General features: G+C 40.9%; 1 protein-coding gene across 4 annotated transcripts in view; it reads left to right on the top strand.

The window, feature by feature from the left end:
* Positions 1 to 373: 373 nt before the first annotated feature.
* Positions 374 to 10,371, top strand: part of DMTF1 (cyclin D binding myb like transcription factor 1) — a 29,636-nt gene continuing 19,638 nt past the window's right edge. For 2 of the 4 annotated variants that reach the window (XM_048062560.2, XM_066980481.1), the window contains exons 1-5: positions 7,117 to 7,135; positions 7,289 to 7,405; positions 7,926 to 8,045; positions 9,000 to 9,094; positions 9,846 to 9,960. In XM_048062560.2, the coding sequence (XP_047918517.2) occupies positions 7,129 to 7,135; positions 7,289 to 7,405; positions 7,926 to 8,045; positions 9,000 to 9,094; positions 9,846 to 9,960 (454 nt within the window). In that variant the 5' untranslated portion in view covers positions 7,117 to 7,128. Of the gene's footprint in view, positions 696 to 5,753; positions 5,826 to 7,116; positions 7,136 to 7,288; positions 7,406 to 7,925; positions 8,046 to 8,999; positions 9,095 to 9,845; positions 9,961 to 10,371 lie in introns of those variants that run through there. The other 2 variants (XM_048062559.2, XM_048062557.2) reach the window with 2 other exon arrangements.

Genomic DNA, 10,371 nt, shown 5'->3' with positions numbered 1-10,371 from the left:
AAGCTGGTGAAGGGCCTGGAGCACAAGTCCTGTGAGGAGCGGCTGAGGGAACTGGGGTTGTTTAATCTGGAGTAGGCTCAGGGGAGACCTTATTGCTCTCTGCAGCTACCTGAAAGGAAGGCGTGGGAGCTGGGGGTCAGCCTCTTCTCACAGGTAACTAGTGATAGGACTAGAGGGAATGGCCTCAAGTTGCGCCAGGGGAGGTTCAGGTTGGAAATGAGGAGACATTTCTTCTCAGAAAGAGCAGTCAGGCACTGGGACGGGTTGCCCAGGGAGGTGGTGGAGTCACCGTCCCTGGGGGTGTTCAAGGAAAGGCTGGACGTGGTGCTTGGGGACATGGTTTAGTGGGTGACGTTGGTTGGACCAGATCATCTTAGAGGTCTTTTCCAACATTAATGATTCTGTGATTCTGTGACAGGAGCCGGGCCCGAGGCCAGGAACGGCTCCGTGCGCTTTTTGGCGCTGCCACCTCGGCCGGCCCCGCACCGTGCGCTTTGTGGCGCCGCGCTCTGACGGAAGCGGCGGCAGGTGGGGCGGCGGGCCCTTCCGGCGGGCTGCCTGCGCCTCGCCCCACCGCTGCCTCCTCCTCCTCCGCCTCCTCCTCCTCCTCCTCCCTCGCCGCCGCTCGGCGCCTCCATCCTGGTACTTGGGAGCCTCCATCCTGGTTTCTCAAGTGCCCGGACCCAAAACAGGAAGTAAGTGCGCGGGGGCCTGCGGGCTGACAGGGCCGGCAGCGGCCGGGCGGGGCCGGGCCGGGCTGAGCCGAGCCGAACCGAGCCGAGCCGAGCTGAGGGGACCGGGAGGTGGGAGGCGGTCATGGCCGCTCCCTTCCTCAGCAGCAGCCGGGCTGGGCTGGGTTAGGGCCGGGCCGGGCTGGCGGCGGGCTCGGCTGGCGCCGCCGCGGCTCGCTGTGAGGGCGGCAAAATGGCGGCGGCGCCCCGCGACCAAATGGCGGCGCTGGCGGCCGGGGGGCAGCGGGGCGCTGAGGTGCGGAGCTGCCGCCCCGGGGTCGCTGCTTCCCCGACGATTTTTCTCCCCTTTTCCGGTTCCCGGACCCCTTGTTTTCCTTGTTCTCTCCTCTCTTCCCTTCTCTGGAAGGAATTTGGGGGGTGGGGAGGTGCGAGATTGGGAAGAAGATGGAAAAACTACCCAAAGGCGGCTCGCTTGGAGAGGGCGACCCGCATTTTTGTGTGGCGTTGATTTTTTTTGTTTTTATTATTTTCGTTTTAAACTCCTTTCCCTCCTTCCTGTGAGATCTGTAATAAAAGGCCACCTGCGTGAATGCGTTCAGATCCCTTGATCTCCCCACTCTAGGACTGTGGAATCCAAAAGTTTTGACTTCCATCTGTTTTGCTTCATTATTATTATTTATTTAGTCAGGGTTGTGATTTGAGGTTCCTTGAGGCTTTTATTTTTCAGTGGGTTCTGCATTGTGTAACCCCCAAGATGAGGGGTTTCATCTAAGAGCAGTACTAGGCTTCGCTACATTTCAGTTAAACTCTGTTTTACCACAGTGAAGGAGCTGGCTTGGGAGAAGCTTGTGCTTTTTCTTCTTTTTTTTTTTTTTTTTCCCCCTTTTTGACGTTTCTTTATTCTTGGTTGTGCACTTGGGCATGGTGAAGCGTATCGTACTTCTGCTCCTTGGCTCACAGATTGTGTTTGTACGTCCCCATTCACAAAGAATTAACCATTGTTCAGACCCACCTGGCCATTGTAAAATGTGTTGAAGTAATCTAGAAAAGCCCTTCCGTTTGCCAGCACTGCTCTGGCAGTAGATGGAAGTTGTTTTCTTGACAGCATGGTTAAAATCCCTTTGCAAAAGCAGAAGATACAGTCTTTACAGGGAGGTTTCCATCAGTCCAGAGAAGGCAACAACTTAATGCTTGCTTTCTGGGCACTTAATTTTTTTCTATATGACATCGGATGACTTACCCAAAAGACTGAACATTAATTAAAACTTCTGAAATAAAACACCTCTAAAAATACTGATTTTTTGTCTTAACCATTCACAATTGTAAAAGGTGAATGTGGAAGAGATGGAGACCTCCTAAACACTTGCCATGTTTCTATGCTGTACCTTATAGTTTCTAATAGTCTATTATTTATGAGAGTTAATTCTGTGCTCATCTGTCCATCAGAAAGCAAAAAAGTTGTGGTTTTGTTTATCAGTCTTATGCCTTCTATAATTAGGATAACAATCGTATTTTGGATGCTAATTTTCTGCCTGCTTACAAAGGTGAAGATGTTACTGCTTAATGCTACGAATGAAACTGGATTAACATGAAAGAAAAAATAAATTTGAGTACATTATCAGTCTTACGAAGATTCTTATCCATGTTAATACACTTGTGCCTGAGCCATTTTCTATTACTGAGAAGAGAAAAAAGAAGTTGTTTTTTTTTTTTTGAAACAGCCGTAACTTTGCTGTGTGTATGTGTGTGACATTTAGAGTGTACTCCATGGTTTTTATGTAAATATCAGTGGATAGGCTGGAACTCCTGGAGTTCTGCCAACTGTGCATCAATGTAAATGAGAACAGTTTGTCCCATTGTCTACCATATATTTCTTTTTTGTGATGGCCTGCTTCTCTAAATACCACAGATGAGTAGAATGTGGTTGTTTTTATAGGACTGCAATCTCATGCTGATACAGTTTAATAAATCTGTGTATGTTGAACTCAGATCTTCAACTCCTGTTTGATATCTGCCCGGTTTGGTCCCCTTCTTGCCCGCGCTGTTGCAGCTGTTGAAGTCAGTTCCTCTGTGATGCGTTTGTAGACTTGAGTGCAACCTGTTTGGTGTGGGGAAAAAAAAAAAAAGGATTTTTTTTGTCAAATGCAGCATCAGAGAATTGGCAGTAGTTGAATAGCAAAAACTCCTCATTGTGTATAGGAGTGTTGACTTCAGAAAAGCCATGGTATGGCATACACTAAACATCCAGGTTTTGTTAAACCTGGAATGACTTTTTCAGTTGCATTACTCATGAATGAATGCATTGAAATCCCAGTGCATCTAGTGTGAGCGTTCCTGTTAAAACCTCAGTAGTCCCTTAGTAGACTTGAGTTTTTGCTTCACAACAAGTTTAGTGAAATACGCCTTTTGCCCCGTGTAGAGAACACAACCTTTACTACAATTACACTGAGAAATTTCAAAAGATTTACGATAGCCCACAGAAGGCTAGGCGTAAGATTTAGTTGATAAGTAGGCACAGTGACAGAATTCTGTCTGTAAGGGGAAAATATTATTTCTTAGAAGTGCTTAATTTTTACAGCCCACAGAACAATTCAGCCCATCTGTCTGATGAAGATGATTAAGAATTATAGGAATTTGTATTAAAACATTCATTTTTTTGTAATTCAGAATAAAATCAGCTTTGTTATTTTCTGCCTAAATTTGCTCTGTGTTTTCCAAAACAAATAACTGCTGTATTATATGGCTAGAGTGGAAAATTTATATTGGAATTCTATATTAACTGATTCTTGTAGGCAAAATATTTTTGCATTTCATTGGTTGCGTGTTGAAAGCCAATTAAAATTAAAATGAGCTCTTAAATTTTGGCTTTGGTAAAGACACAAATCTAAAAATGCAAAAAGGGCTTATTAAATTTGCATCTATTTCTGAGCTGTTAGCTTAGAAATGGGTGATTATTCTGTCTTCACTATGCATCCACACAGTTAGTGTGCGTGCGTCCAAGACTGTTCCCTTCCCTGCAAGCTAACACCCTCCTTCAGAACATAAAATTAGTGGCAGATTTTTATCTGTAAGGAGCGTTTTGGAATGTAGCATTAAAAAATAACTTGGGTCGTGCATTTCAAATGCGAGCAAGTTTTTTCGTTTTAATAGAAAGCAATGCATTTTCAAAAGCATGTATTCACTTAGTGAAGTTATTAGAAGGTGGTATTTTTGGAGATGAAGAGACTATTTGCCATAATTCCCACTGCTTAAAAGGCAGTGTCCGTCGTTAGCTTTATATTGAACTTCAGTAGTGGATGTGCAGGTGTCTCTATTAAACGGGCTTTGTATGGCACATCCTAAAAGATTTCTGCAGTGTTAGGGTATTGTTTAGCATGGCTTCAGCTGTCATCCTGTGATAAATCAGGACGTGGGGCAAGTACAGTGTTCCTGCAGCCAGCGTCGAAGCCTGCATTGGAGGGCGTTGGTGCCTGCAGCAGCAGTGTCCTTTCTCCACTGCACTGCCCGTAAGCTTCGAGTGGTCCCATCAAACATTGCATGTGATGGATCTCCAGCATACGTGCTCATTTTGTTGTTAACCGGTTGTAAAGTCGTGATTTTTGTAAGGTCTGGAGGTTGGCAGACGTATTTTGTATTCACTCAGGAGGAACCACCGCAGTGACCCACGATGTTTTTGTCCTCACCGTTCAGTCACCAATTCATGTCTTCATAGGTTAGTGGTCGTGTCCTGGCGGAAATGTAAATCGAAAGAACAAGTTGTTGTATTTGTGCAGTTTAACTAATAAAAAATAATATCCAAAATACCCATTTGGCTTTGACTTTACTCTTCACGTTTGTTGCAGTCAGTTTTCAGTAGTGATTCCGCTTGTTCCATTGAAGTTAATGGGAATTCTTCCACTCATATGAAGGATTTGGCTCTCCCTGTTTCATCACAGCTTGGTTATGGTTATTACATTTGGTCAGATAACTTGAGATGTGCTAAATCTCAGCTATCTGACACAACGCGAGTCATTTTTAGAGAGCTTGCACCTACTGTTGGGATAAACTATTCTTGGGAGGTTGGCAGAAGGTTATAAAAACCCTGCTCAGGCCAGGAATTACACTGAGGAGTGCTTCTTTCTTATAAAACCTCTATTCCCTGGACCATGTGCTGTGCACAGCTTTTGGTGCTTTTTGAGGATTACCTGGGATCTCAGGCAGCCAAGCATAGACACTTAACGTGAAGACAGAAGGGTCAGTGCTGTTGTTGGATGTGGTGCCTCAGCCGTTGTCCATCTAGAGTCCCGAAACAGCTCCGTTTGAACAGAAGTGGCGGTGTAGCAGCTACTGATCGTGGTGTATCTTCCTCCCAGCTTGAATGGAGATCTCAGGTTTGCAGATTTCAGCGCCTTCTGTGCTCTCTCTCTCTTATATGGCAATCCAGTTAGGGAGCGGATGCAAAATGGACCACCTGGATTTCTCTGTGGTTTTGACTTGGAAGCCTAATCCTGTAAGCATATTTGGATTCTCAGCAAGTCCGGAGTAACTGAAGAAAGAACAGCCCAGCTTTGATATCTAGGTATTCAACTTGCAGTGTTTGTTAATTAAAAGGAAGGAATGCTCTTCTGAATCTTTTGCTGTGCCTGGTGCTATAGTCTCCTCTGCTTCTAAATGTGTGAAAATAACTTTAGCTGAAGTACATGATTGACATAAAGATAGGAGGCTAATGTGTTTAAAAAAAAAATCAAAGTCTTCGTAGTGGTGAGAAGAAAAATAGATTCCTTCAACTTATTATAGAAAAAAAAGCCTGTTAGTGTTATCTGTTCACATATGTAATTAAGGAGTACTCTGTAGCATTTGAAGTAAGTTTGCTGGGAATTTTTACTACAGCATTCTCTATAGTAAAAATTGTCCAGAAAATATATGTGAACATGAAAAAGAGAATCGATTTCTTCTTGCCCTCCAAAATTGTCCAATTTTTTTCACTACTCAACGGATCGATGAACAACTCAGAAATGGGTTGAAAAGTTATGGACTACTTAACCAGCTCTACAACTTAGGATTTCTTTCTTCACCTTTTAGAATGAAGGATACCTCGTTTGGTTCTTACAAATCAGTACCATGGCCGTGCAGCAAGCATCACTTCTAGTAAAGGTAGGGCAGAAGCTTTAAAACTTAGAAGCAGATGAATTCCAAGGAGGTTACTGCTTCCTGCTCCTGCATTTGGCCAGGAGCTGCTGCTGCTGGTACACCAAAGTAAATCTGAGAACCTTCTGACTTCATGCATCAACGATACCTGAAATTTTTCACCTGTTCAGAAGGGTAATATCACTTCATTTTAGAATCAGTCACTATGCAAGCTTAAAGATGTGCCAAATTTTCATCAAGCTTTCCTGCTGAAGCGGTAACATTAACATCACATGGGTGGCTTAAAATCCACGTTGTAAATTCCACATACGTATGGATATACGGATATCATGGAACCTCTGTAATGTAATTATGATTTGTAGAAGCTGTAGTCAGTGATTTTTAGCAATATAAGTTAAAATTCTTGGTAACATTTGTCTTTGACATGAAAGTTAAATGTAATTATTTTTGTTGGTGGTAAAATAAGAGAAAACTCGTGAAAAGGATTGAAAGGACTTCAAGGAGAAATAGGTGATAGTTTACTTTCTACAAAGCTCTGCTAAAGGCAGTCACCAAACCAAGGTGCTCCAAACTGATGAAATCACTGCAAAACTTCTGGATATTTTAGAAGTTACTTCATTTAGCTTCTGCACGGGGAAAAATACAGTTCTTTGTATATGAGGGATTAGAACTTTTTTTTATTTTTTCAAAATCAGTAGCAGTACTAGTTTACATTGAAATTCTTACAGGCTTTGGGTTTCTGCATGGTATTTTTAAGGTGGAAATGAGATTATCAGAAGCACTTAGTATTGCCCTGTTTTGCTTGCTTCAGTCTGTATTGCTTACCCTAGGCAACTTAGTAGCTGAGTAATTTTTTTATAAGGTGATACACCCAGCTTTTCTGTTGTTTATGTTGTTTCACTGGGAAAGCAAAACCACCAGTATTCACAAGTTATTTATATGCGTGGAAGGAGAAGAAAACTTTGCAGCTTAGCAATCTATAAATAGCTCAGCTATGAATAGCGTGACTCCAGAAATATTTCTCGCTCCTGACTGGCTGTAGAAGGTTACACGATAGTAAAATTATTCGATGAGAAATGTAACAAATACGAGAGAGACAAATAATAGGAGTTGTGGAGAATTTAGAAACGCTGAAAAAGTAGTATCATAGCTTTGTATCTATTTTATTTGAAAATATTTATTTATTATTAAAAAAAAGATTGTAAATGTTTCTGAATAGGGAAGTTAGGTATTACATACTTTTAACTAGACAAGTAGCTTTGAAACTACCTGATGTTACTGTGTGATGTATAAGTATGCAGAAAAAGCAATGGCAGGTAAATTTCTAACTCTGGAATTGTTCGTGTGAAAGAACAGATAGAGATTTGTCATTGTCTGTTGAGTTTTAAAGGGTTATTTGAGGAAAAGAAGGCAGCATTATGGACTAAGTGGCAGTCTGAAGAAAGCTCATCTGTGTATTGCTCTTTCAGGTTTGAGTATGAGCACAGTTGAAGAAGAGTCTGACACAGTGACAGTAGAAACCGTGAACTCCGTGACTCTGACTCAGGACACTGAAGGAAACCTTATACTTCATTGCCCTCAAAATGGTATGGAATTGTGTTACGTAGGGGTTTTTTTCTTACTTTTTCATTGATCTGACTCTTACCCACCTCCAAATTATACAAGCTATTTTGATTCTGTTTACCCTGCTGAAGATGCTTTCTGTTTCAGTTTAAGTAAGGATAAAGTGTTACAGGAGGTGTAAATCCCAAAAGCATGTGTGTGTGCATGACAAGGTTATAGCTGTTCTGTTTTATTTCAGTGCAGATGCGTTCTTAGAACCGAGCACATACCCAAATTTCTGTAGACTTAAGGTTTTCTTTATGCAGCAGAGAGATAACTTAGGAAGGATAATGGACTGTGGATGGAGTTTACAAAGAAAACCTCACAGAAAATGTATATGACCTGTTATTGCCTATAACGTTATGCTAAGGTCCCGGGCAGCACTAAAGCTCTGAACCAACCTATCCCATTTGCTTCTACTCCTGTTTTGGTCTTTGTCTGCCAGGTTTTTCTCAAGAGCTCCACTTTGTAAACAGAAAGTGACCTGCTTTGTTTTGTTGTTAGAAACTGATGAAGTAGACTCTGAAGACAGCACTGAGCCTCCCCACAAGCGGCTTTGCTTATCAGAGGATGATCAAAGCCTTGATGATTCCACTCCATGCATTTCTGTTGTTGCAGTTCCAAGTAAGTTGGTTTAAGTTTGTGTGCTCCTGAAGCAAGTGTTTCTATTAGTAAGAATTAAAATTCTTTGCATGCAAACTAAAATGTTTTGTATGTTTTATTTACAAATGTTATTAATATCATCTTTACCTCTTAGAGTCTTGGATGTTTTTGCAGCAACTTGTATCTATACAGTACTAGCAAAATAAAACTGCCTTATGGATAGGGGACTGCAGTGCAAGGATGAAGAACAAAGTAAATGCTATTTTCTTTGAAAGAGTTTGCAAGATTGTTTTTTAATGGCCATACAGTATAGTTAGCATTTCTGTGCTTTGTAATATTGAGAAAAGTCATGCTCGTTGCAAAACGTATGGTAATCTTAATGTAGATGTTCAAAGGGTAGGCTGCATGCTGAATTTGAGTCTTAAGAAGTTTACTGAATATTATGTAGTTCAATACAATCTCCCATATGGAAGCAAAAACAGATGTAGCAAGCTAAAATACCAATTTATGATACCTCAAGTGTCTGTTTATTTGGTGGATCCTTATAAAAACTCCTTAAAAATAGAGGCATTGTCAAGCTGAAGTTGAAGGAAAACTAGGGGAAAAGAATGCAGCCAAAAGATTTGAAAGTCGTTTAGCAAATGGAAAATCTTGAAGATAATAGCACTGGAAAGAAAGCACTGATACAATACCAGATGTTTGCACCAAATCAGACATCTTTTATTTACATGTTTCATATTAGCTCTTGGCTATAGTCACAAGTAAAACTGAAGGTTTCAAAACCATATATAAATTTTATGAAGAGGAACAATTTGTAATCATTTTGATACTTTTACCATGCCAACAAAAACATACTAAATTAAGGCCCCTTTAAAATTTTCAGAGCAAGGGTAGAAATTTGTAAAAACCTCTATAGCATTCATAAAGAAAATTGCTACAGGAGTAAGGTGTACAACTAACTTATCCATTCTGAAGTTTCAGAAAATGATCAGAGCTTCGAGGTGACCATGACTGCTACCACTGAGGTAGCTGAAGATGAGATTAATGAAGGAACTGTTACTCAGATTCAGGTACAGTAAAACTTCACAATTGACCTAATTTTTATGTACATTGTTATGTAAATTGAAATGAGAAGAGAAACAGCAGAAAGGGCTTATTAAGTGAACAGGGTTATTTTAGTGTGAAACTGGTGTATTTGAGCACAGATCTTGTTTATAAGTGTTCCATAAAAATGCAGTTTAGTGATTTTATTTATAAAAGTGATCATTTGAATCTAACTTTCCTGCCCAAAGAGTAATACAGTAAACAGTGATAGGTGTAACCCTCCAATGCTAATTATTTGCTCTGTGGTAATCAGCATAGAAGTAGGACAAGTTTATCTATTATTTCTGCTGCTGTTTGATTATAAATCAAGTTGTACAACAGGCCTAAATCTGCTCTGTCTTGTCACACAGTCCTAATAGTTGCATTCTGTTCTCATTGTGGGTGTACCATGTTAGAAGTTCTGTATTGGAGATGCTGGTCACAGTCCTCTTTCCACCAAAGCCAGTGAGACTCCTTCTATTCACTAGAATTTAAACAGGATGAAGACTGTTATCTAATTAATTCCCACAGCATCTGTCTGTTAAGATGCTATATCTTACTCATGTGTTTTAAGAAAGATGAATGTACGTTTAATGGCAAATCTAAAAGTGGCACTATTTGAGTAGCCAACAAGGTAAACTAGATGTGATGGTTTTCTTTCCTTTAAGTTATGTTAGATGTAAGGTGATAGAAAGAACCGAAGATATGACTGAGTGATTCCATACTTGTCTTTTCAAGATTCTTCAGAATGAACAGCTGGATGAAGTCTCCCCAATGGGCAATGAAGAAGTGTCAGCTGTTAGTCAAGCCTGGTTCACAACCAAAGAGGATAAGGATTCCCTAACAAATAAAGGTAGGACATTTAAAATTAAATTCTCCCACACAGTAAGAAGGTAAGCTGTTCCAAATGCCTCTTAGGAACATTTTTTGCATAAAGTAATCTCTGGCATTTTTAGTGAAGGTATTTGAGAAGACCATTTCTAAAACTGCAGAGAGATCTAATGCATTGTCTTCACCATCCCTCTTACACTTTGTACGCAAGAAGAAAGCTGGAACCCCAGATACTCTTGGAGAGGAAGAAGGGCCACACTTGAGTAGTGGCCATGATAGAGAACTGCTGTAGGTAAAGTGTCACAGCACAGGTGGGGCAGACAGTTGTATGTTTGCTCCATTTGTACTTTGGCCTGTTTGGAAGTTGGGAAGCTCCAGTCACAGGGGAGGTACAATGTGAAAAAAAGAGTATGTGCTCAGGTCAACACATCTT

This window comes from Anser cygnoides, chromosome 1 (genome assembly GCF_040182565.1).
Source record: "Anser cygnoides isolate HZ-2024a breed goose chromosome 1, Taihu_goose_T2T_genome, whole genome shotgun sequence".
NCBI classification, from domain to species: Eukaryota; Metazoa; Chordata; class Aves; order Anseriformes; family Anatidae; genus Anser; species Anser cygnoides.
The sequence above is the reverse complement of the archived record's forward strand: the minus strand, read 5'-3'. Positions and strand labels throughout refer to the sequence as shown.